Source organism: Nuphar pumila, unplaced genomic scaffold, assembly GCF_984573655.1.
Source record: "Nuphar pumila unplaced genomic scaffold, dmNupPumi1.hap1.1 HAP1_SCAFFOLD_889, whole genome shotgun sequence".
Taxonomy (NCBI): Eukaryota; Viridiplantae; Streptophyta; class Magnoliopsida; order Nymphaeales; family Nymphaeaceae; genus Nuphar; species Nuphar pumila.
The window spans coordinates 3,560-30,569 of record NW_028323524.1 but is presented as its reverse complement, the minus strand read 5'-3'; the positions used below and the strand labels follow the sequence as shown (position 1 = coordinate 30,569).

The 27,010-nt window shown below is 51.6% G+C and overlaps 1 protein-coding gene across 1 annotated transcript; it reads left to right on the top strand.

The window, feature by feature from the left end:
- The first annotated feature begins 9,493 nt into the window (after window positions 1-9,493).
- LOC149809691 (aldehyde oxidase GLOX1-like) lies at window positions 9,494-10,798 on the top strand. The gene has a single exon (XM_089994690.1). The coding sequence runs from the start codon at window positions 9,494-9,496 to the stop codon at window positions 10,796-10,798; it is 1,305 nt and encodes a 434-aa protein (XP_089850816.1).
- The last annotated feature ends 16,212 nt before the right edge of the window (window positions 10,799-27,010 follow it).

Here is a 27,010-nt window from a genome sequence, read left to right as displayed (position 1 = left end):
CAGCGTTCCTGATTGTTTGCTGAGCTTTGTCGCATGTAGCGATGCAAGGTCTTGAGGTTGCAGCTAACCAGCGGTGCCCACCTGTTCACGAAACTCGACAAGAAATGTCGTCCACTACGAGCGCAGTGGACAGTACCTTGAGTCGTAGGGCACTGAATGTTGTTTTTTTCTCTTAGTAATGTTAAGGTGCAAGCGACGCGCGAGCAACGATAAACGGCTTTGGCATGAGCGTGTATCTATGAGATAGTGGGCTGAACAGTGAGGCGCTGCCCCATGCACAAGGTGCCGTGCGCGCGCAGCCGCAGACGTGTCACAGGATACCACACTGACAGGGCGTCGGCTAAGACGTCTGTCTTACTCTTGGGACGCATTGTCGATAGTGCACACGGCGAACTACGGCGTTCAGGACCGACATATGAAATGGAGGACGTCGGCACGATGACGATGTGCAATACACTCGTCCTGAGCACACGCAACTGCTACAGTCTTCCATATGTGGGCAACTCCGACTAATCAAAGGGCCACCTCATTTGTGTGTATGGCATTTGATTAATATAATATTAGGGCTGTCAAAGGGCACAGAAGCCACGCAAGTCGGTGGCGGCAGAGTCACTGCAGGGAGATCTCCACACGCACATAAGTGCTCACGTGCACACGCAATCTCACAGCTGACACTGTTACAGGTGCATTGCAAATCGAAGCTGGCCGCTCACAATGGATAATACAGAGGGACGCAGCTCAGCTGGGGCACAACACAAGCACTTCAGCTCGCAGAGTGCGCAAATGTGTGGCATGCTTGCGCTTATGGTCATCGTCACGGTGGAGGTAGGTGTTACCCCAGCATCAGCGGTTGGAGCCAACTTGGGGAGTTGGAGCAGGTTGATTGAATTGCCAGTAATTCCGGTCGCAGCTGCCGTGATTCCAGGTAACAAGCTGCTTATGTGGTCTTCGGAGCTTGTGGACGGTTACGCCTCGGCTGACGGCACAACGCGGACTGCAACCCTGAACCTCGACGATCTCAGCGTCACTGAGACAAGAGTCATCAACACACGTATGCATCCACTGCTATGACTGCAGAAGTGAGAGCTATCTAGGAGGCCGTTCGAATTCGCATTTGTTACCCTGTTTGAAATCCTACAAGCAGTTAACGTTGCTGAGGCATGACAGCTGCAATGGTCTCAGACCGTAACTACTGTAGCAAAACCAAAACCCAAATTATGTGTGGGACCTTGCCACACTTTACTACCAGGTGTACATGTCACGTACGAATGCATAGGTGGGCTTTACAATGACTATTTTCTTTCTTTCTTCCCACATGCAATTGCCAAGCCCGCTTTCGGACTTGCCAAAGATTCTGTTCAGGCAGTGTTGGGAGTTCGAAGGGGCACCTTCCGTAGTGCATTATCTCTAGAGATACCGAGCGTCCTGCCGTCAAGGTTTTGCGCATGCCTGTTGGGAGCAAACGGGCCGCAGCCCTTGACAACGATCTTAGCGTCACCAAGATGAGAAGCCCTTGCACATGCTCTGATCACCGACCTGAAAAATGGACGGTACCCTTGTTAGACGACACATCATCATCATGGTAGTCGTGTCGGATGCGTCTGGGTGGAAATCATTTGAAAAGGGTGAAATGCATTGAAAGTTGCCCACAAGCAACGGATGGCAGCGCGTATGGCACGTGGATGTCGTGTATTATCAGAGGTGGAACTCAGGTGATGGTATCGATAGCACTGATTACCAACTAGTTCTTGGAGTTGCCAATGTCCATGTGGATGCGATAGTGTCGTAAAAACATACATAACAGAACTGAATTCCGGTTGCTTTGTCTTCCGTTGCATGTGTAACATTTCAAAGCGATCTAAACTTTTCAACATGTCCCTACCCAATCGTACCCAACAATACTAGGCTTGGCGTGGTGCCCGACTGACATTTTTTTTTCGTTTCATCATTCGCGGTGAGCCCATGCAGGTCATAACATGTTCTGCCCTGGGCTTTCTTACCTGATTGATGGCTCGCTCATGGTGAACGGCGGTGCCAACAACCTACAAACCAGCGTGTATGTTCCCAGCAAGAATGAGTGGCGAGAGGAGGCACAGATGAAGAGACCGCGAGGCTACAACGGCGACGCAACCCTGCCAGACGGCAGTGTCTTCACGATTGGCGGCTCCTGGAGCGGCGGCTTGGGCAGAAAGAATGGCGAACTCTGGTCTCCAAGAACTAGGAAATGGAGGCGTATCAACGGCGCAAAAGCAAGGGTCTTACTAACCAAGGATCGCGAGGGCCTGTTCCGGTCCGACAATCAGCCATGGCTGTTCGCGCTGGGCAAGTCCATCGTCTTCCAAGCAGGCCCGAGCAAGCAGATGAACTTCTTTGACGTGAGCGGGGACGGCAGCAGCCGCCCTGCAGGAAACCGTGGCACAGACGACCATGCGATGAACGGCTTTGCAGTAATGTACGCGCCAAACAAGATCCTCACAATGGGGGGAGCGGCTTCGTACACAGAAGTGCCCGCGACGGCGAACGCAAACGTGATCACGTTGTCGGGCACTGCTAGTTCGGGCTTTACTGCTTCCGTCGAGCGCGTTGCACCGATGGCGTTTGCACGAGCGTTCCACAATGCTGTTGTTCTCCCCAACGGAGAGGTTCTGGTCCTCGGCGGTCAGTCATTCCCACAGATTTTCGTGGACACCAATGCTGTGCTGGTTCCTGAGATATGGAACCCCACGTCAAAGACTTGGCGGTCGCTAGAACCATCACCAACAGCACGCACCTACCACAGCACTGGACTCCTACTTCCCGACGGCCGCGTCTTCTCGGGGGGGGGAGGGCTCTGCAATCCCATTGTGATGTGGTACTGTCCGAGTAACAATGTCAACCACCTCGACGGACACATCTTCACCCCGCCGTATTTGCTAAAGGCAAACGGCACTCCCATCAACAATCGTCCAGAGATCTTGTCTGCGCCATCCAGAGCACGGCACGGCGCGTCAATCACCGTCACGACAAGCGTGGCAGTGTCTACGTTCTCCATTGTCCGCATGGGAGCGGTGACACACGGCATGAACAATGACCAACGGCGCATTCCACTCGCTAAGTCATCCGCTGGCAGAAAGAGATACTCGTTGAAAGTCCCTGGCAACGACGGCCTCGTGATCCCTGGGCTTTACATGCTGTTCGCGATGGACTCGGAAGGCGTGCCAAGCGTCTCGAGCAGCATTCAAATCGGGGGGTTCTGACAATAAACTTCTCAAGCTATATTTAGATTCGTGGCCTCCAGATAAGCGCAGTGCTGGGACAACCAGCCTGCTGCCCCTCCCTGGCACAGGGCATGTCTATTTAATATGCCTTCAGAGCAGCGGCAGTTGGTCGCTCGGAGAATCAGTGAAGGCTTGTAAGATTGCATCTCTGTTCAGCTGCTTGTCACTGCCACAATCTCACTGTGACTTGTCAATCTCCTTGGCTATGGCATGCCGATGCGTCTGTCACCATGAAACTCACTGTGCACGGGCTACAAGCCCGAGTGTGGCTACGACACCCAACGTATTATTCAATGTAATATTGAGCATGTTGGGCTGTCGCCACTAGTACTAGACAGGCCATGCGTGTGAAGCATTTATGGTAAGCAATGCGTACAGGCTCCAAATGTATGCCTGCATGTATATCTCCCATGCATGGACTTTATCCCCGCGTGACTTCATCACGCCATCCACAATCCCCCTGGCTGCAATCTCCGCTGGAGGATGCTGCACCCATCTGCTGAGGCGCTAAGCCATCCATGGCAGTCTGGTCGTCAATGCTGCCCATGTTCTGGCTTTAGCCAGCTAGCTAGCGCAACTTATCTCAGTTTCTGGCACAGCATCGCCAAGCCGCTGGTGTCAGCCTCGTGACACGGTCTTGCATTGACTTGGTATTGCAAGTCGCTGCTCACAAATCATGCATCAAGCTTGGAAGTTCATCGCATCCAAGCACCCGCGATGTGATTCACCGTCAACTTGGCGCGTACGCGTTGGCTGCCAATTCTGGCCTCGTCATTAACATTAAACCAATCAATGGGGGGAATCACGCCATGCATGGTGTTCATCTGGAAGCGTTTTCCAGACAAACTCATGATGCAGCTGCAGAGACGACAGTTTATGTTTTACATGTCCAAGGTTCTCCTGCTGATACGTCGTCTCGCGCAGCTCAACGACCATCAATGTCAATGCCGGCATTATTGCGCGTGGAGCTCCAGTCTACGCACATGCACTTTAATCTTGAAAGCTCGATTTGAATTCATTTTCAGGGTGAAAGTTCAAGCAAGTTGCCAATTTTACGGGCTTCCATCTGTTGTGCGGCACTGGCTAGTCAAGTGGTTGCTCGCATCGGAGATCTCGTTGCACGCTCAAGCACGGTTGATGCAACACAGTCGCCAACGGCAAGCAGTATTTTACAAGGAGCTTGTAAGTATGGCGTGTATTTCATTGACACGTCATTTTGAGTCTTGACGTTATTCTCAGTTGACATTGTTGTTGTTCTGTCGTACTTGTTCACGAGTGAGTGGACACCGCATGCGTCGTGCGTACACCCGAAAGCATTGAGGGGCCGAGGAGTGCTACAAGTGCTTACTGGCATGGTACGCGAGGATGACTTTGGGATTGTGAGTTTGGTCCAAAGTCTGTGCAACTCACGTGGCGTAGTGCTCGTTTGCGTGGACCTGGCGTCCCGATTGATTTTCTTTTCTTTTCTTTCACGATCGTACCTACACGTAGGCGTAGCACTTGCTCGCTTGCGTGGGCCTGGAGCGATTCCCGATTGATTTTCTTTCTGTTCAACGTGGATGCCTTCTGACTGACATCTGTGGTATTTGAAAAAATGCTGGACGACTCATGCATACTAGAACACAAGAGGACCCATGTCAGACAACGAACATTCAGCAACCTTGCATCAGGTGATGGTAAACGTAGCAGTCCCAAGAGTACAGCCGCCAAGCTGCATTGCATCAGGCAACTATTGCACCGCTGTCCACGTGCAGTGCTGAAAGGATGGATTTCTATTGGGCCACGCCTTCGCATCGTGGCATGGATATTTTGGTGCTCCTCGGGCTGATTGTGCTTGGACTCAGCAGAAAATGCCTGCAGGAACTTCATGATGACGTGCATCTGGCTCCTCATGGGAGTAGTTGGCAGCAGTCTTGCTGAATGGACTCCTGACTATTACGATGCCCTGGAGTCCCTAGACCCAAGTCTGTGTAAAGGCCTCGACAACGTCCAACTCGGCAACCCCAAAGACTGCCAGAAGTTCATCGTATGCTGCAAGGGCAAGCCACTGTCATATGTGTGCCACCTGCCGCTGACGCCCGGATATGTCTTTTCGGAGGTGGGTTTCCTACACAGCATTCCCCCATTTATACTTAGGCACGAAGTCAGCCATGGCTGTCTCGCCCGTTGCAACAGCCGTTTTTGCATGACCTAAATAAATAAGAAATGAATCAATCGGGAATCATGCCAGGTCCCCTGCGCCGTGAAACACGACGAGGGAGACGCACCCAGGGGCTTCGGCCTGAGGCCCAGGCTGGTCAGCCCGGGGAACAGGCTATGTTGGCAAGTTTGATTCGTCTTGGAGGTAGGTTCCTTACAAACAAACAAATTACATTTCACCCGTGTATACTGCCGCTTGCTGGCAACACCATTCTGTGACAGAGCATGTCTGTTACGGACTGAATGTGTGTTACATGTGCGTCAGACGACATTGCCGGCAGGTCCGGCTGCAAAAGTGGAAAACGAATCAAGGCAGAAATTATATGGCTTGGCTCATAGAAGCCCTAGTATATGTAGCTAATACGTATTACTATGTAGCTGATGGCGCTTGCTGTCCACAGAGCCCGTTAGGCAGGGGTGAACCCGTCATGGCGGCTTGATGTGACCCACATCCCTTTCCACCCCATCATAGAACGAAATATCTGACAAAAACATCCGGTTATATTCTGATCATCAGTCGGTGTCTGTCACATGTCATAAAGAATGTGGAAAATCTGCAGCAGTGACTCGCCAGAGTGGGGTTTGACCCCCATTTATGGCCCAAAATAACATGCATTTTTGGGCATCGTAACCCACAAATTTCAGGATCTGACGACACGCTGTTCTCAGGTTTGTCACATGATTTGGGATTCTATGCAGCCATGATTAGGAGAGGAACCACAGCCCCGGAGTGCTTCTGGGAGTGGTTGATGATACTTCCTCATGGCTTCCTGGCAGTCCATTGCATGAACCGTCTCACATGAAAAACATCGCGTCTGGTGCCGAACCCCTTCTGTATGTCCTGATAGCATTTGCATAGCCGTCTTGAAACAATTGTGAGAACTGCAAATGAGCGATCAACACATGTGATGCAGCCCACACCATTTCCCACCTCATCACACTCCACTTTTCACTTTTGTGAGGGGAGCAAATGCCTCTATGCACATCGCTGTCAGTATGGTACAGTGATGAAGTCCTTTTCAGCAAGTTTTCCGTGGGGCTGGCACCAATCAGCAACACAGAGCATTGCAAAATACTGAGCAGTTGCAGCTTGCCCTGTTCAACAGACAGGATGCGCCCAAGTATGACATTCTTACAGAACCTCTGTAACATTTAAAAACCCCACCCTGTCTGTGCAGTACTCACCGTCATTCGTGAAAGGGGCTGCCACGTACGATGCCGCAACGGGTAGATGTGTTCCAAAGCCTGCGCCGAAGAACTGCGGTCCCAATGTCCTGAACCAGGTGCCAAACTCGGCGATGTGCGATGCCAAGGCAGTCCTGGAGTCTTGGGAAGGGCCAATCACCGTCGAGCGCCTGAAGCCGGTGTGTGAGGGGGCGCGAGGCTTTGTCACCGCGGGCAAGAACCCCATCAGTTGGAAAGGGCATCACGAACAGAAGAAGGGCAACTCCGGGTGAGAAAAGAAGAACTCCCGAAGTATTGCTGTCGCCCCGGGGTCGTGGCAGCTCATCATCAACCCTGCAACTGGGAAGTCCAGCACCGGAGCGCTTGCTGTGCACGCGGTCCTCATCCCCGGCACAGACAATGTGCGCTGCACCAAATTTTGAGATCGATACATTTTCCTCTCAAACTGCCATTGGAACCCAGTTGCATGCAAGAGACTTAAAACGCACTGAGCAAACCTCAAGTACTCGCTTGCCACGCAAAAGCCCCAGCGTTTCATGTTTACTGGTCAGCAGCTGAGGTGATTGTCGTGGTATATCGGTTTCTTCGCCCCGTTTTCCTTTATCCGTGTGTTTCTTGCAAGCGCCGCTTTGACATCAAAGCGTCGAAGCCAGTTACGCCATACATTGCTCACATACTGTTCATAAGGATTCTCATGCGTTTCGCATAACCTGTGGACTATGGATTTCTTTCCGCTAAACTGGTTACGCTGCTGATCCCAGAATCACTGGATATATGTCACAGTGGCAACCATCAATTGATATCCGTCGTAACCCATCTAGGGGTGGACAGACAAACCTCAAATCTGCTGAATACCTGGAAAGCACTTCCTGACTGCAGGTCCTGACTGCCACACGCCCAATCGCCACCAATCCCTAACCCCTACGAACCCGGCATGTCAAAAACCGTGACTGGCGAGTCGTATGGGCAAGTCTCCTCAGTGTTCAACACAGTCACAGGCACTTAGGCCGTCCAGCCAGTGGCCACATCGCCGTTCTGCATGGGGCACACACTCTTGTCTGATGGCACCATCTTCACAGCGGGTGGTGATGGCCCAGGGCTCACGGACTCATTCAAGACTGGGCCCATGGTGGAGGGGAGGGATGTCATGCGGCGCTATTCTCCCGCAACAGGCTGGGTGGACCTCCCAATCAAACTGGCCGGCTTTCATGGGTACTTCTCCCCCGCAGTCGAATCGAGGGGTCTTGCGCTCGAATCTTGGTTCGGCGCACGTGGTGTTCCGGTGTGCCCAGGACACTGATGGTCAGAGAAGTTGCTCTTGAAGCAAAAGCCGCCGTAGATTACGCCTGTTACATTCGACGGCGTCCATATTTTCATGTTTCATTCGCTCCCCCGCAGTCAGACACTGATACACACATATTGAATGTTGTATCACTGTACTGCTGGTAAGTATTCCAAACAAATGGCAATCATATGCCTCTCTGAGAGGTTTCCAAATCTCCAGAACATTGTGGTCAAATATAGGGATTTCCACTATGTAATTTTCGGGGCTAGCCCAAAAGCATTCCTGCTGTGCCTACGATTGAATAGCTTGAGGGATTTGAACAAAGACTGCATATAAGCGTGTTTGAATTGTTAGCGGCGATATGGCAATTTAAACATTCCACTGTATTGACAAGAGCAGGTGCATTATCACAATACTGCCAGGCGTGCGAAGAAATGGGATTACCTGCCAGTATTTGTGACTTGCAAAAGTCTTGCACACACGCTTGAGACGTCCATAGCTTGGAGAGCACATCAACGGGACAGCTTAGGCAGCTGCTTTGAGATCTAGTCGCATGGATCATGCAGGCGCCTGTGTCGAGAATCACAAATTCACCAAAGCACAAATCCAGAACTCTCTTTGGGTAACAGCGTCGCACATCAACCTTGCGCATAAGTGACATAGTTGTCAAACTGTCTGTTCGTGTTGCCCTGTGCATGCAGTACTTGCCGCCTGTTTGCCAGGCCGACCAGCCGACCAGCCTGGGCCTGAGGCCGAAGCTCCCTGGGCACGTCTCTCTCGCCGTGTCTCACTGCAAAGGAGACATGGCATGAATCACAGTTTCTCACTAGAGTACTTCTTCCTTCAGTGGGTATCTAGCACGTCTGTCGTATCTAGCTTACTGATGCTAACTATCTTCCAGTGCCCACACACGTCATCACGGGCACTGCCATACACAAGACTGACTATCCAACTCAGTCTTTGGGGTATATATGCACTATACGTGCATATCTCTGTAAGCTGTCACTAAATCTCAACATTCATGATTTGTGTTGTTTTATGCCATGACAAATCAAGTTCAACCGCCAATGCCTCCGGATTTTTGACCTGGGATCTGTAGGTGGAAAAAATCACCGGAATGCGCTGTAAATATCCCTAGCATTTCCCCGGGTCGTGCCCTACGGACTTTGGCATTACATGGCGTGGTACTGAGGGTAAATCATTTTGCAGCCTGAGGGTGACAGAGAGCTGCAAGTGAATGAAACTGACGATTAACTAAACTGGTCTGAAGTGGGTCTGAAGTGAAATCCAGCTCACAGCACCAGACGTCTGTCCTGTGCTTTTGCCAGGCAGTTTCTCTGTGGGTCTGTACCCCTGAAAATGCAGGACCATTCTGAGGAAGAAATAAGGGTCGCGCATTCTGACGATGTTCTTCGTCTGGCATCCTGGGAGTGTCCTGTGACCGATTGGGTAATAGGGCGCCGGCTTGGCAAGCCACTGCTGCTACCGACATTGAGAGCACCATGAAAAGATATGCCACTTCATCGGCAGCCAGCGCTATGCCAGACCGTGTAATTTACGTGTCCAGATGCCTGAAATTCTCAAATATTCGGACAAGAATGGGGGTCGAAACCCAGAGTGGCGAAGCCCTGTTGGTAGCGAGCACGAAGTGCTGTGCAGGTACCCATCGATGACCACTTTGCCCGACCAGCGCGTCGTCATCGCCAACGGAGTGGCTGACCCCGGCACTGAAGAAAAGCAGCCACTGGTGGAGATCTCCGACCCGCGCATCGACAAGCTGGTCGCTTCTTGGACGGACACCCCAACGAAGAATTACCCTATCTACCCTGGCCTTTTCCTGCTGCCATACACGCCCGTGCCAGGCCATTACCTTTTGTACGCCTTCGACGGATGCACCGAAGGAACGCTGCTGACAATTGACGACGCCAACACCATCGCGCGCTACAAAAATATTCCCAAAACCCCTCTTGATGTCATTGGTGGCTTCTGCAGCGCGTTCAGCGCCCAGGGCTCTGCAATGCTGCTGATGCTTCGACCATCAGAGGGCTATACACCGGAAATCGTGCAGTTTGAAGGCTTTGCGTTCACACAACCCGGACAAACCTGCGTGTGCGACTTGCCGGCCAACCCGTTCTCGATCCGCTTGAACCTCGACAGTGCTGTAGTTGCCAACGACAACATGGCGTGGGTAGCTGAACGCATGCCAAGCGCGCGCGTCGGCGCCGACGCTGTAGTGCTCCCCAATGGTAAGATTATCGTGATCAATGGGGAGGAGTTTGGACAGATGCAAGGAGGCAACAACGGGGGCAGCCAGAGCAGGGATCCCGTGTACAACGCGTGGCTTTATGACCCCTACGCGCCTGTGAATGCACGGTACACTGTGCTGGCAGCGTCCACAATTCTTCGCTACTATCACTCCGTGGCGCTGCTTCTTCCGGATGCTTCCGTGTTTGTGGCTGGCTCAGAGCAGAGCAACTGTGTCCCAGGCTGCCCAGTGGCTGCCCCCGCCCTCGTGCAGTACCAGGCTGAGAGGTATTTGCCATACTACTTCGACAATCCAGATCGCCCAAACCTCTACAGGTCACATAATCCAAAAACTGCCCTCACGGGCTCCACCATCACTCTCCTCTACCAAGGGACTGTCACCACGGCAGTGCTCGTCGCCCCCGGCGCCGTGACTCACCAGCTGAACATGAACCAGCGGGCCATTGAGCTGAACATCGTGGCTGGGCCAGTGGTAGGGGATTTCAGATCGCTGCGCGTGACAATGCCGCCGGATGGACTGATCGCGCCATCACAGTTCTACATGCTGTTTGTTCTCAACGGTGACATCCCCTGCAAAAAGGCTATCTGGATCCGCCTCCTTTGGTGACTGGTCGCGCCTTCAACGCTCTGCACGCATCGGCAACCCGGACTTCCTTTGCCAAAGTCCTTCCGCCATTGCATTTCCTGACCCCTCCACAAAGGAACCAAGTATGGTGCAGAATAAATCATGGCATGGACAACTGGGAAGAAGTGAGATACCCCGTGAACTAGTTTTCATGGCATCTTAGTGCCTCGTAGACAACGGACGAGAAGTTGGCTATGTTGGGCCAGTCCCTCCAAATAACCACCGAAACTCCAGCCAGGGGTTGCAATAAGCGATTCGACCTAGATCCATGTATATGATCTTGCTTGTGCATGATCTTGCTGACTAGGATGTCATTGCTGTTGTACACCTGGGGATCCAGATACAGAGACAGGGCCAGTAAGACAAACAGCATCCACCAGAGGCCGTACATCAGTAAGTACAAGTTTGTGTCAACTGATGACAATGTTGCAGACTGCTCGACGAAGCCGATTTCTGTTGGCAAGCTGCCGTTTTGTGTCAGAGGTCTTGGTCTTCGAGAACTGTATGATTGTGTTTGAATCTGGGGAGCACGCCCCAGGTTGATACTTCCTAGCACATATGGGGAGTGCTGAAGATACTGCCCTAAGTATCAGAAGATAGGTTCCGTAAGTATCTGTCGTTCCATGTGCACACGTCCGCATGAAGTGCGCACAACTCCACACTGTACAGCTGGACTCTGTACGTGATCATAGAGTCATGTTTTGTGGACACTATGGTCTGATGACTATTCTATGGTCCTTGAAATGATATTTACTTCCGTGTATCAGCTGCCTGCTAATGATTGAGTAATTTTCCATAGACTTGAGCCTATATATACCGTGCTGTGCAAGTGTAAGATGATCGAGAGCAAATTCTCAATACGAAGAGCCCGCGAGGACTTGTTTATTTAAGTGACTTAGTGTAATGTACATGGCAACGGCTATCAAAGCACTGGAGTCCCCCAAACCTGGATTGTCAGTCTACGCAGCCTGTCATACCCTGGGACCTCGATACAGGAAGTTCATGCTGTGAGGTTTGCACAGGAGCTTTACCAAGAGCGTGGAGCGCTATGCCTGTTCAATACCCCGCTATTTGAAACAGTGAGGTTTGACATGTCCGCTACGCCTAGCTAGATCCCAGTGTGAGAATCGCGCGCCCTTAGAGAAGACGTATCGGCCTGAGTCATTGCGCGATTGTGGGATGAGCTCAGTGTGTTTCAAAATATGACAGCAAGCTTGAATTGCGTACCTCGTTTACTGCCTTCCCACTGTTGTTGCACTCCCGTTTTGCGACAGCAAATACTCACAAACCATAACCCCTCCTTCACTGCCCGACAGTGCTGCTGCCCTAAGCGTGATTCCCGACTGATTGATTTATTTATCCAGCCTTGTTTCAGCCACCCCTTCCACTCATCCCTTGTCGCAATGTAGATGTAAAGACTGGACTCTGTGCCCAAGATTGAAGCATTTCAAATTGTTGTTATACAACGCATCGATCCATCTAATTTCGCCGCTCTACACTAACGTGCGGAGAGTTGCCATAGCGTAGAACGCGCGCGATTAAGAGATTTGCGAGTGCGTCTGCACGCGTACGTCCCTCGTTGCCGGAATCGACACGAGCTTGCGCAGGTCTGGGGGACGAGCATGGTGGAGGCAGAGTGTCGATTGGGTACCTCTGTACAGATCGCGCCTATGTATAGGTCTAAAGCCGATCAGGACTGACGTCAATCCTCTTGCGTACGCGTCATCACACATTGGCTCCTCTCACACGATCACCATCGCGCGCTGGCAGCTGCCGTGATACGCGCATCGTGCGGTTGCACGATACAATAGATCTGGCCCACACTCGGAGTGTCACCTGGGAGCGTGTAAGATTATCGGACATTGATCCACACATAACCTTCAGGACGTTCGCCATGCACGCCTCGTACCAGCACGTTATAAGTGAACCTGAGCAAAATGCAGACTGGACCTGCCTGTGACAGTCACACAGGCTGTGTGCTGCTTGTGACAAACATATACAATGTAGATGATCACTTGGAGCTTTGTGTGCGATTCAAGACTCAGACCATGTTTGGCTTACGCACCTTTCCCTTCACCGAAGCCATCAAGCTTTGGAGGGATGAGCGTGAACGCCGGGGGTAACTTGTGTAATGCCTTGCTCAGGTTTGCAATGTCATTAGCTTGCAAGAGACTGGCTATGTTTGAACGTGCGTGACTGTGATCGATCAATGACTTGGAAAAATGACGGGAAAAAGTAGCCGATATGAAATTCCGAGGTTTGCCCCCACATCGTTAGGGTAACCGATACGAAATTAATGGCCTAGGGACCAATTTCGTTAGGCTAAGCGATATGGGAAAAAAGTCTAGAAAAACCACTGCCAGGGAAGGCCTTGGGGTCTATCACTAGGAGGCTTGTGGCAGGATCGTATCTTACGGTTGTGGTCAATTGTGAGATATCAAGGCAAACAAGTTATCTTGGTGGTATAAAGGAAATGATGATGATGTACCTTATGACAACACTACCGCATCCACATGAAGTAAGTATATAAATCGGGCATCATGCTTGGAATCACCCTTTTGCTGTGAAACACAGCGAGAGAGCCGTACCCAGGGGGCTTCGGCCTCAGGCCCAAGCTGGTCGGCCCGGGAACAGGCGGCAAGTGCCGCTCCACCGCATCCCTTGGCCAGAAACAATCATCATGACATCAACCGCAGGCGAGGTATACTCAAGGCCACACAGTTGAGAGTCATTTTCCGACGTCCGTCTTGGTGTTTCATGAGTACACAACTGGGCCAATTGCTACTGAAAGGAATGCGAGTGTCAAGGTGAGCATTCACAGGTCTAAGTGGGAAGCCTCTTAACACTAAGGAGGCACTCAGGAAAGCCAAATCATCTGGATTGTAAGTTCATATAGATTTGTCCATTACACTGTGACACTTGGTAAGAATTGATGGAAAATGTGCGCCCATCGCACAATATCTTGTCATACCTAAGTAAAGCTTGCCAGTCTGACTAGGCATTCGTCCGCACACGAACAGCCTGCCGGTCTCCCTTGATTGAGTACCTCTCTTGGAAATGCTGATATTCTAGACACTGACATCCAGGAGGAGGTGCTGCCTCAAACAGGCAATCCAATGTTCTTCGTCATCTGAACGGGTGAGTGGTTGTTGCTAGACTGTGCACAAGTTTGGAGCGGAAACCGAAAAGTATTGTCAGAGGGTGATATGGGCTTTTCTCCAGGTGATCCTTGAAGCAAGGCAGATTATTGAATCTTTCGTGAGTCGCGCCATGGTCCATCGGCATTCACGTTGGCAACGTGAATGCCGTCGCAAGGAGCTTGTCCAGATAGTAGATGGTAGCATGATGCCTTGGCACCTCAAAAAACACAATCAGAACGCAATGAGGGATCATGCTATGTCCCCCAAGATGCGCTCTGTGCTTACAAGGACGTGCCTTTAAGGATTTCGCCTCGTGCCTTAATACAGACCGCAGCAAGCCACATTGGGGGAACAGATAGGGTAAGGTACTGCATACGCGTCACCCAAAATGACTCATCATCACATAAGAGTCAGGGCGGAGTGATGTTCCCGTTTCAAGAGTCGTTGCAGCTACAATACGACGAGCGGTATTGCCACAGTCTGCTGGATCAAGCAGGCCATCCTTGACCTCCACTATCATCAAACAGACATCTTGTATGCCATGATCAGCAGACACTCAGCTGCTGAACTGGGTCGCCTTTGCAACACTAAGGCAGCTGTACAAACAAATGGGCGGTCACGGTCACGATTTCGGCCTCGCCGCCAAATGGAGTTAGATAAAATATGTCGATTTTTCGGGTATGTATATAAGAAAAATACCCCAAAAAGAAATCACACTCCAAAACTTCCCGCCCCTTTGTTAGTATAGTGTTACGCTCATCGAGTGGACAGTACGGGCCGCTAAAGGTTCGGGGGATGATGACCGTGTGATAGTGCATCTAGCCAGCGCTGAACCCCTGAGGCAGCTGGCTTCACAAAGGCTACGTGAGCTTGAACCAGATGGCCTATTTGCATGGAACGTCTCCATTGTTGATGAACAGCATGTACCGCTGGGGGGGTGCGACGATTCCGGTGTGCGGTAGCGTCAGCTTTGCTGTCTTATAGCCTCCCTCGACAGGTCCTTTGACAAACTTGAGCTGAATGATGATGATGATTATGTATCTTTTTACAACACTACCGCATCCACATGGACATTGGCAACTCCAAGAACTACTTGAGAATCAGAGTTATCATTACCATCACCTGAGGCAAGCGTACCTGGACCAGCCTGACTTACCATAACCTGACCTGAATCACGCGCTGATTCATGTTCAGCTGGTGAGTAATGGCGGCGGGCGCGGCGAGGACCGCTGTATTGGCAGTGCCCTTGTATCTGATAGTAATGACTTTACCTCTCTCGCCCGTCCTGGGATTGCTGGACGAAATAATGATTGGACGCGCAGCGCTGTTATAGTAGTAAGGCAAATACTTCTCTGCCTGGTACTGCACGAGGGCGGGGGCAGGGACTGGGCAACCTGAGACGCAATTGCTCTGCTCAGATCCGGCCACAAACACGGATGCATCAGGCAGTAGCACAGCCACTGAATGGTAGTAACGATAGATCGTAGAAGATGCGAGGACCGTGTAGCGCTGGTTTACAGGCGCATAGGGGTCATAGAGCCACGCGGCCCTCACCGCACTACGGCTCTGGCTGCCGCCCATATTGCTCCCTTGCATCTGGCCACTAGCTGCGCCGTTGACCAGAATGATTTTGCCGTTGGGGAGCACCACGCTGTCCACACCGGTGCGCGGTGAAGGCATCCTCTCGGACACCCACTTCATTTTGTCGGAAGTGACTGTGTTCCTGTCCAGCCGCATGCGTATGGAGAACGGGTTTGCCGGCAGATCACAGAAGCAGGTTTGTCCTGGGGATAGGCTGAGTGCACTTGAAGGCGTACATTAAATATTGACCAGGCGCGGGCTGCCATGGCAGCAAGAACAGGCCGGGATAGATCGGAAAATCGGCCATGGGAGTATTCGGCGAAGCGAGAACAAGTCGATTCTTTGTGGCGTCGTACACTTCGAAGAGAGGCTGAGCAGCGCCTGTGCCGGGGTCGGTCACGCCATTGGTGATGATGACGCGCTGGTCGGGCAGCGTGAGCATGGTGGGGTACCTGCAAGGAACGCAGTGCTTTGCCAGGTAGTTAATTTTGTGGGACTGTAAACCTGAAAATGTATGATGATTCGGGGCAGAAATGGGCGTCGAACCCCATTCTGACGAAGCACTAGAGGAACGGCCCACGCATATGGGGCTATGTCTCTGCGGTCCTTTGCCACCATTAGGATATGAGCCACATGCTCGCCAAGCAACCTCAAGCACTGCATTCATGCTATTGAGGAACCATCGAGTGCACTAACCCCACGTTGTCGGACCAGATGGAGTCCCCAGACAGTGACGACGACATGGAGACCAGCCTTCCTCCGGATGTGCCTTAGCGCATCCAGTCCCAGTTTTACTCTGCACCACCCACTCTTCCCAAGACCTGCCTGAGTCCGGGCCGGCTGGCCAGACCCTTCTCGGGAGCTCTGGGGCGTGCACTCTGGGACCATCACCAGACCAAGACGTCATGGACACACCGGTCATGGCCCCTGAAGCGGCCTTCAACGCCTACTTACCTACCCTACTCATCTGGAGACTCGACCCGTCCAAGGCTAACAGCTGGACCTTAGACGCCATCGACGATGCACGCGCCGCAAACGCGTCCTTCCGCTACGCCTGCAGTGCAAAGGGCGTCTCTATCAACGCAGCTTACGAGCGCAACCACGTGGACGGCTTCCATGAGCCGTTCTGGACTTACGCTGCCTCCGGCATCAGAGACCTCAGTGACTTCCGCTACGCCTAGTCCCACTCTGCACCACCCACTCTTCTCAAAATCCGTCTGGGTAAGCCCCAAAGACGGCTTAGAAACACATCAGATGCGGGCAAATTCCGTCGAGCGTCTCGAAACTCATCTGGCTCCGCACATGAGACACGTACCGACCCGTTGGATCCCAACGTCTCTCAGCCGTGCCCCTACGCCCCGTCGCAAATTCCATTGCTTACGTTAAGAATCGGAGATTGACGCTGGAACGGATCTTCGTTACGTTATGGACAGACAGATGCTTCGCGGCTTCGCGTCGTCTGAGGGGCTTCACGAGTACCGCGTCTAGCATTCATGGTGCAGAAATTCGCTATTGAGCGCGACCTGGCCAATACACCTAGGCCGGTGAGTTTTCTGCGAACTTTGCAGCCTTCTTTATGTGAGTGCTCACCGCAGCAGGTGACCACAGGTGGATGGAATGCCCAACAGGCTTGGTTCGCTGCCCAACCATCCTCGTTCACCTCACCTCCAGCTCAGACATCTTTGGAAGTTATTTTAAGGGTTCACACACAGCCTACGGACATCTGGATAGGTCGATTGGTTTGTAACCAAGCGGTCCCACACTTCAGGTGACCACAGGGGTATCGTAATTTTCTTGTAGCGTGCCATGAAATTCAGTTCATCTGACACTCGAAAGTCATCTAATGCAAGTTTGAAAGTTGACTGCACGTGTTCATCACTGAATCTTAAGGCATAGACTCGAAGGGGACTGCTGCTCGTACTCTATTCCTTTTGAGCACAGGCTCAGAACGAGAAACCATCATTCCAAGAGACGCTGTTGTTAACGACTGCTACTTGATGGTAAGCAGTCGTGATAATACATGGCATGGTATGACCTGGACGTCGCACGATCTGTTAAAATACCCTCCTGTCCACCGCGCAGGTCACAGGCCACGGTATCCATGGCTCAAGCTGTCGCAAGCAACACAGCTCCCAATCATTCGACGCATGTCACGAGAAGATAAAATCATTCGTCAGTGAATGCCACAAATCGATGACATGCCCGACAAGGCTTGCATGTCCACGTCATACCATGTTGTGCGCGCCAACCGCCAGGGAATGCGAGCCAAAGCGACCAGCCCCCTTAAAAAAACAAAACCGTGGTCGAGATACCGCACAGGGCTATGAATAGCGGGGCAGAGGCTTGCTTGTCCAATGTACCCACCACCCTTGGAATGGGCCAACCCTCTGCCCAAATGATTAAGCATGAGGTGTCTCAAGAGGGGGCCACCCTGCCCCTCAAGAACCCCCTATAAGTGCCTTCCCAGATATGGCAGCGCTCCTCATTGAAGACAACGCCATTCAAAGCGGCTGATGGTTGTAGACACCTGACCTCACTGATGATAAACGACAAGGTCGTCTGGAGTATTGATTCGATACTTAAAGTTACCATTCATGACAAAGGAATATAACCACTGAGCGCATCATGCGCTACCACAGTGTTCAGCCATTCTAGTGATCCATCCTGATTATCCGACTCTACAACAACAACAACACACACACGCACAAAGGCCTACATCTCATCTCTCACCCTTGCACTATCCAGCTTCGGCCCACTTCAGTCATCTCAATGGCTCTGGTCACCTTTACTCCTTGCTGGGTGACATCACATATGAGCGAGAACCAAGTTGCTTCCAGGGATCTCCCCATTCCTCGACAACCCTGTAATGGATCTCAAGCGCTCAAGTGTGTATGAGGAGCCATGTTCCATGTGCTGCATGTAGACCACAGGTTGGCAACCTGGCATGCAACCCATAACTTTGCCCAGTATCAGTCCTCAAGGCCAGTCTCACTCCTGGAAAGCTTCATGCCACTTCATTGAACAATTGAGCTTTTGGGTGCACAACAGCTAGGCATATGGCTATACTTTGAATCCATGGAAGCTTGGATGGCCGACAGAAGTTTCCTGGCATGCAGATCATCTATAGAGTGGACTGCAAAGAAGCCATTTACGGGGCTCCCGCGACACCCACAGCAAGAGGGCTGAAGTACCGTAGTACATTAGACCGACTGCCGAAATTATTTTAGCGTGACACCGTGACATTCCTTTCTGGGCTAACTTTAGTGCCCATCCTGACTTGTGACAGCGTAACACATTCCTTATTTGCCGAGCTTTAGTGCCGAGCGCCGCAGGCAAATTTAGTTTTATTTTCATGCAGGTACATTGCCGGGCAATGCGCCCAACAACGTTCCGTTACCAACAAGCATCCACACGACCACAGTCTTGTTGACACAAGCAACAATGTGCATTGCACGCAACGGAACGTTGAAAGTGAATGAATCAATGCTCTACGTTTCCTCTGACGAGCAGCAGCCTGTGCGCGCTCTTTTTCGCGCTTTTGAGCTGCGCTGAGTGTCGCAACAGGTACAGTTCCTGGCACGGACTGTGCAGCCCGCCTCTGCTCAGCTGCCAATTTGGCCTGGGAAATACGAACAGCGGCCATCAATTCACGGAAGGCCCTTTCATCGGTTGTCAGCTCGCTAATTTTCTTGAAAGAAAGGCTACTCTGCCTGAGGCCAACCCCAGACGAGTCAGGAAATAAATTCAACAAAAATTCAAGACATACAAATATGAATATGCCAAGGACTTTGGCATGGCGACACCCAAAGGGTGTTTCCAGATGCAGGATATCAAGGAGGCATGTGTATGCAGGGACAGTCGCTCATTCTTCACAGGCACTGTTGGTAGTACACATTGTCAACACCATTGTTGTACTGCTTGGTGCAAGTACTTCCGGCACAGCACTTCGTGGATCCTTTCCAGTTCTTGCCACCACATTGGGCATACAGAGGCTGGCAGGACTGATCGACGAGATTAGGTCCAGACAAGTGAAGGCACTGACTGTAGTAAACATTTGCAACCCCGTCAGCATTGATCTGCACTTGGCAAGACGCTCTCTCATCGCAGCACTGAGTTGGTCCAGACCAACCTTTTCCTCCACACTGGCCGAACAAGATTTGACATCCTGCATGCCAACCCAGATCCCGATACAGTGCACCTCAAGATAAAAACAAGACAAACATCAAAAGTAACTTTCCTTCAGACGTGATACCTGCTGTTGCAATGTAGATGATGTTGCAGTTGACAATATATGGATACTAGAAAGTCAAGTTGCAAATCAACGTGTTCGCGAAACAGAATGCCACGAGCATGACAGCATGGCACCGCGATGCACATCACGCAGTTGGGGCCATTGGATGAACAGGAGATTGTATTCCATATATCGAGCAGAACGCACTCGGCGAAAACACAATATCATCGCAGATAGGTGCACTTGGAGAGGCCAATGAATGCATAGCTTCGTCAACAAACAAACATGCAAAACCTGGAAGTAAAAATAAGAGGTCGCCCACCGGAGTTGATTAAGGGAGGTGGCATATTCTGAAGCGGGCCTGGCCACGTGGGTGGTGGGGGGTTGCCAATGAAGACGCCGGGGGCAGTGGGGGGAGGGGGCATAAAGGGAGGCGGGGGCATGAAGTTGGCCTTAGGGTCCAGAGGTTTGTCGAACGTGCCGTAGAACTCTTTTGCATACGGGTCCTCGTCTTTAGACCTCGCAAGCGCCGCAAGGACTGGGTGAACCGCGGGCGCCGGTTTGTCCCCGTCCACGCACAACGATTCCGAATCAAGAGTGTCCGCTCCGATCCGCTTCTGCTCGTAGTTCTTCTGGCAGTCGTCCCCATTCTGCAGGATGAGATCGCTCATTCGCGAGAGGACCGTGAAGTTCCAGCCAGTTCGCTGCATGAAAAGAAGCTGGCGGCACTCGTCTTTCGTATTCACGTTCGGGTCGTCTTGCTCGTCCGCAATAGATCCGCAATCGTCCACGCCTTCCAGTCCTCATACGCATCAATGGACACCGGATTGTCGGTGTGGTAGTTGCCGCATCCGACGGCAATGCCGAGCTCTGGGTCGTACATCGTCTTGCAGAACGTTGACGTGTCGACCTTGTACGGGTCGGGCTTCTGCGGGAAGCGACTCCAGTCCACTGCCCATTCCGTACACTCTCGGCCGCCAGTTTCTGGAATTTCTACCGTGGCGCCGTGGCATGTCTCACGCACCTGAAAACGGAGATAGAATTGCATGGTTGGGTCGTCGATCACTTTCTTTGACATTCCGGATGCCACGATGTAGTAGCCTATGTTGGTCTTGCACAACCCACGGCCGCCGAACCCTGCTGGGTCGAACTGGCAGATCTGATCTACAGGCAGCACCCATGGTTTTATTCACGGCACTTAAAGTATCGACAAATGCATTCGTTCCCTTGCTATTTTTTGCTGTTCGAAGGGACCCTTGGGCATTGGCGGAACCGGTCATGGCCGTCTGATGTAACAACATAGGTTTCCACCCTTGCACATGCGTTAGCATTAACCATGAGTTGGCTGACAGGGCTGACTCATGACCTCAACGGGTCGTGACGGGGTTTGGGAGCATGCGGATGTTGCCACGAATACCCCAAACAACAAAAACGTCTCTCCACCTCAATCAGAGGAAGATCAACATGCTTTTCCAGGGCAGGTGAGCACAGAAGCATTTGTTTGAGAGCACGCCAGGTCTCCAAAGGTGCGCACTTCTCCGACGGGGGCATGCCCAAGACGTTGACCCCGCCGCATTGTGTGCAGCCAGCGCTGCACCCAGTGCAGTGCAAGATATGCCAAAAAACGGCGTCCACAACAGCATCAAAGCGACAATGTTGTCGACTGCACATACTGTCACACACAACACGTAATTAACACGTCGATCGATCGCAATCCTGCCAATCATCTGATTATACGATACGTTGGTCAAGCCCATTAACAAAGGGACCGCACCGCTCTCTTCATCCCATATTGAATTCGAGCTAGTAGTGAATGCTGCATCGGTAAGAAATGTCTCTTCTAGATCTTCAACTGGTATCTCGGTTCTTGGTGGTGCTCTAAAGTCCGCGAAAGCCGAGCCAATAAGCGCCAGCACCACGCAGGCAATCACCACTGGAGCCTTCATAGTTGAAAAGTGAAATGTAGAGTGCACCTTTTCGGTTGCGCACTGGAATGGGGTATATGCACCTGTGCCCGCATGCAACTTGCAGATTGTCAGCACGTCAGTAACTTTGATGAGACAATCCGTGAGCTTTCCTTACAGTCTTCAAGTCTCCAAGGTCGGCCTCAGTTACTGCCGCTTGAGCTTGAGCCTTCGCTTCGACGCTCATGTTTCACTAGGTAGTTGGCAAGGCAACCCCAGGTGCCAGGCACTGGAGCATCACGTGGGTTGGGGGGAGCATGGTGGATGACGTCGTGCACCTGCACTTGCGTTTCGGCGATCAGGCAATTGCGCACGGGCCTAGCGCTCCATGTGGAAAGAGGAAGCATAGACAGCAACGTGTTTACTTGTTGCAGCACAAGCTAGTCAAGCCAGCCAAAATGCTCAACGAGAGTGCGACCCAAACACGTACGATAAACCCAAAAGTAGAGAGCCAACAAGAAGCCGTCTATTCCTCTCATCGCAATCCTTGCTAGCTTGCATCCTGGCCGAGCATGACCACACATCAGTAAGCAACAGTAACGGCCCAAAGTAAAGCGCAAATACAGGGAGAGTGGCTTTTTCAAGGCGAACATGTGAAACAAAATGAAAAGGAGTATTTGCTGCCCAGGAAGGAGATCGTTGCACACAGAGTCAGCCACGACAGCCCAAAGGGTTATGCCGGTTTACTACACCATATCATGGAAACCCGCAGACATGACACGAGCCGAAAGCTTGACAGTGAAGATCTATCGGGGAGTGTTTCAGCAACGCATGAATGCATGCTACAGGGCGCAGCAAACTAATGCCAACTAATGCCAACATTCTCAAGGACTCGACGATATTGATCTGTGTTGCAGTTGGCTTGGTCCAGGCTGAAGAAGGCGTCGCAGCCCAAGGCGACTACATTCACAACAAGGCGCCGACCCAACACGAGCTGGAGGTTCCTCTTGAGCATATGCATACCGGGCTTTAGAATGGGGCGATTTGGCAACGTGGGTACTTATCGAACTGGATGGAGCGGAATTGCTATCTGGGCGATGAACCAAGAGCATGTTCACAGGAAACCATTTAACATCTCTCAAGTCAGCATGCTACACAGCTGGCATTCTCATATCCGCACGATGCGTCATGTTCAGGACTGTCTAGAACTAGCTAAAACGGTCATAGCGGTGTCCCGCCAACTTGTTACTGGCTCACCTGAATGCTCAGCCACCGCTGCAACATGCGATGTCATACCACGTACCATATACAGATGATTGAGGCGTACGTTCGCGCAATTCCTGCCATGTCAGACCAAGATGCTAGGTCGAAGAAGCCATTCGTTGCACTCACACGCTATTGCCTGCTGCATGATGCGCCGTGCCGGGTTCTGAACAGCAACCTGAGGGCAGGAAAGTCGAGCTTCAAACAGGTAGACCAGCTCAACGATGGCAGTTTCGTTTTTCCTTGCAAGAGCCTTTCTTGCTTCAGTTTTGTAATAGAACATACAAAAACGTATATATGCCATACAAGATGCTGCTCATTGTGCATGGTGCTGCATGCACACAATACCAACAAGCCCAGACCCACACAGTGGTACTCTTAGCTTTTCCCTCGCATGAAGTGTGTCCCACGTTTGCCAGGTCAGGACCACCCAGGTCCAGTCCTGATCATAATGCGCTAATTGGCGGTACATGTCTCCCTGATGGACCTCACATGGTGCGATGCAACCAGCATGACCAGAACACACCATGGCGCCCAATTCCACTCCATGCCCCCCTGACCAATGGCATCAAAGCCACATAATTGGCACATTGTCGATACTGGTTATGTTTTATAACGAAGAGACTGCCAGATCTGGCAAGACAGGAACGACAACGGACGACCAACAACGTCAATACTAATTTAACACGATGCGTCATGGGGGTTGATTTCTGGAAGTAGGACAAGCATCCGGCAGTACAGGGTTCTCGAACTATCAGCTTGGTCGGACATGGCATTGCAGGGTTTGTACAAAGCGACAATGCCCCTCGTCGAACGTTGTATCCATTGGCACTCGTGATTGCGAGCTCAGGCCCTTCGTTGCACTCACTCGCTAGTGCCTGCTGCATGATGCGTCTTGTAGGGTCCTGTGTAGCAAGCTGAAGTCGAGCTTCAAGCTGGTGGACCAGCTCAGCGACGGCAGCTTCGTGTCTCCTTGCAAGAGGCTTTCTGGAACCCTGAGTCGCGAGGCTCGAGCTCGATGGGACGTCATGTGCAAGGATGAGAGCGGAGAGAAAGCAGAAGTTGCGAGCTGTCGTTTGCGATGTCAGTCGAGCAGCGTAAAATTTCGCCGTCAGCGAGCCTTCGCTGTTCGATGGCATGCTCGCTCGTGCTGTGATGCAAGCCTTCTCCAAGCACGACGGAGATAGCATCCAGGATGCCGTCGCTCGACTGCAGTCATTCTCGCAAGACTCAGTGACACTGAGTCAGCATGGCTCGCAGCATTGCTCAGTGTTTAAAGCGTCCTTGGACCTTGTGGCCGCTCGTGACATCAAAGTATGTTGGTTGCAACTGCTCTCCATAGCTACCGGTTCCTTTCCAGCATGAGCCGTGTATCATGCTTGAAAGTACTTGATTCACCTTCGACGCAAGCCTGCGTGAAGCGCATCTTCAGGGTGCGTTTGTTGTGGCCAGGGTACATCTCGAATTTAGCACGCCTAGGACCATGTGCATGTGGACGGAACGCACCAAGAGTTGCATGTAGGTGCTCGTGGTTGTTTCTTGCGCCAGGAGATATCACTTGCTGCTGATGCAGGGTACAGACTGGTGTTGGCGTTGCAACCCGGGTGCCCCGCTCAGGCTGGGGTTCCCTAGGGCATGCCTCAAGAAGATGATGGAGATTCTGGAGGCCGCTTACAAACCGAAAGTCAGCATGGACCAGCTATGGACTTCAGAGGCACGGGTCACGCCGTTCAAAGACATGTTGTTAAATGTGGACATGCCAGGCGTGCTGGATGGTGGAGAGCCTCTCAAGCTGTTCATGCTACAGAAAAATGCATGGTACGTCAGGAAAGTAGTCTCACAACTCGCAATTGGTTACATTGGTGCAATGTCATTACATGCGCAAAGAAGCATCGCCATGCCAAGCCATGGCATGAATGGGTTTCATGCAGGCCCTGCTTCTGCCAGGTCACACGGGGAGTTCTCTTGCTCCATGCGTGTCCAATCGGCAATGCTAATACTGATCGCAGTGCCCATCTTGGCTGCATGCCTGCTCAGAAGTTGCCATGCATGCCACTGTACTTCCCGGCTGATTGCTGATGATTACACTGTGAGACAAACCCCCCTTGGTTACGCACAGGGAGACCTTGTATGGATCTGAATTTGAGCAGCCAGATCCTCAGCTAGAGCAGGAATAGCCCATGAAACGCCACCCATAGAGGGCAGTTCTACCATGCCCCGCTCCATCTGGATTGGGGCGGAGCTTTGAATGTTGGCTTTTACATGGAAGGGGACATCAACAAAGCGGTGTGTTTCTTGTTGCGCATGCCAATATTGCCTTCAGGCCACTATGTACTTAGTATCTTCAGAAGTGGTGCTGCTTGTCAAGTTGGTATTGCAGTGTCCTGGTGTGCTGAGAATCTGGGCAAACTCGGGACGGATGATCAATGAGTAGAACCTTGTTTGGCTGGGACCACTGTGTTTCTGGCTTGCTTTGCCCTGGGGTAAACAACATCATGTCACCAAGGTCTGAATGGCCTTGTGGCGCTTCTAGTGGTGTCGGGTTCAAACACGATCGAGATTCTCAGAGATATGCAGTGGCACTGTCCAGCCCAGGTCCTTTCAGAATAACCTGGTTGCACGACACCATGTGATAAAAAGTAGGGAGGCCTGACAAGCCTGTACCGCCCTGGTGGGCCCAAACGTAGATGATGTTCTTGAGGCTGAAGGGATGATGAAGAGCTGTTTGGTGTTGGCCATATAAGAGTGGGCAAACAGCATGTGAGCGACAGCTAATAGTAGCCCAGTGTGGTAAGGACTGTTGCATGAGAAGGTTGCTTGGGAGGCATGGGGTGGCACTGTCTGGTCATGGTTGAATCACCTTTCATCAAGAATGACCTTGGGTGTGAAAGATCACCTGCCACACCTGCGTGGCCTCCCAAATTGGAACCATCGCTTATTCTCATGGAGGCAGGCAGTGTGGTGGGCCTGTGTGGCCATGGCCATCTAAAAACCAGTGTGCGTGCTGCAGATTGCCGTGTGGGATTGTGTTCAATCCGGCCATGTTGGCAGCTGTTGTCGCCATGCTCAAGAGGGTCTTCAAGTTAGATCTGGCCTCCCCACAGCCTGCGCCGCAGGGAACCACAAGAACTTCAAGCGGATGCACAAGGAGCTGGTACACCACCCGGGCACATACATGTTCATTGGTGTACCAGAAGCGTGGTGACGTAGTCACTAGGGTTCCTGGCTGCATACATGCAGTTGTGATGGAAATCAGCAGTTCGAGAAGTAAGTTAACAACCACAGTAAAATGAAAAGTATATGTACTCTTTGGTGTTCATACCACGCTACAGTTCCTAGGAAGTGCCAACTGTGCTGATTGTACTACAAGAATGCCACGCACACACTCGTGCACATTCGTGCGCACTCTGCCTGCTCTTAGTGCTTACGTAGATACCGGACGTGTGAACATTATGACATGTTGTGTACACGTAATGCATATACTGACGACAATGACAGATAATTCCAAATGTATTCATCTCACAATGCCAAAAACATACTCGGAATACGTCATTCCGCAACAGTCCCTGTCACAGTTTCACCCACCATGGCATGGACAGTTGGTGTTCAAGCAATGAATCTTCACACACATTAGCAGTGGACAATAGTACAGACCCTCTTGCAGGTATGCTGTAGTGGTGTGCTATCAGATAGCAACACCATGAAAATGATGAACATGAAATGTCAGTCAAACGTTGTTAGATAGACAAGCACGGTGTGCTTCCAAGTACTCTCAAGTACGGAAGGTATCTCCGATCACATGGTAGGCAGGCACTGGCTATGAAATTTGTTCACCCGACCGTTGGTATCCATCTGCTCGACACATGTGCCGCTTGCACTGCAGCATGTCGGGCCAGCCCATTCTGCGCCACCGCACTGGGCAAAAATGGCAGAGCAACCATCCGGGCCTGCTGGAGCAGGTGGATTCGCCACATGTTGCACCGACAAGCACTGGCTGTAGTGTTACAAGCGACAGGGCCGGCAAATCTAGGAAAGGCTACCGAAAGACGAACAAAAGAAAAGAAAAAGGAAGACA

Bases quoted from the DNA above. Each gene is read 5' to 3' on its own strand.
- LOC149809691 (XM_089994690.1), top strand. From the start codon at position 9,494: ATGCCTGAAATTCTCAAATATTCGGACAAGAATGGGGGTCGAAACCCA.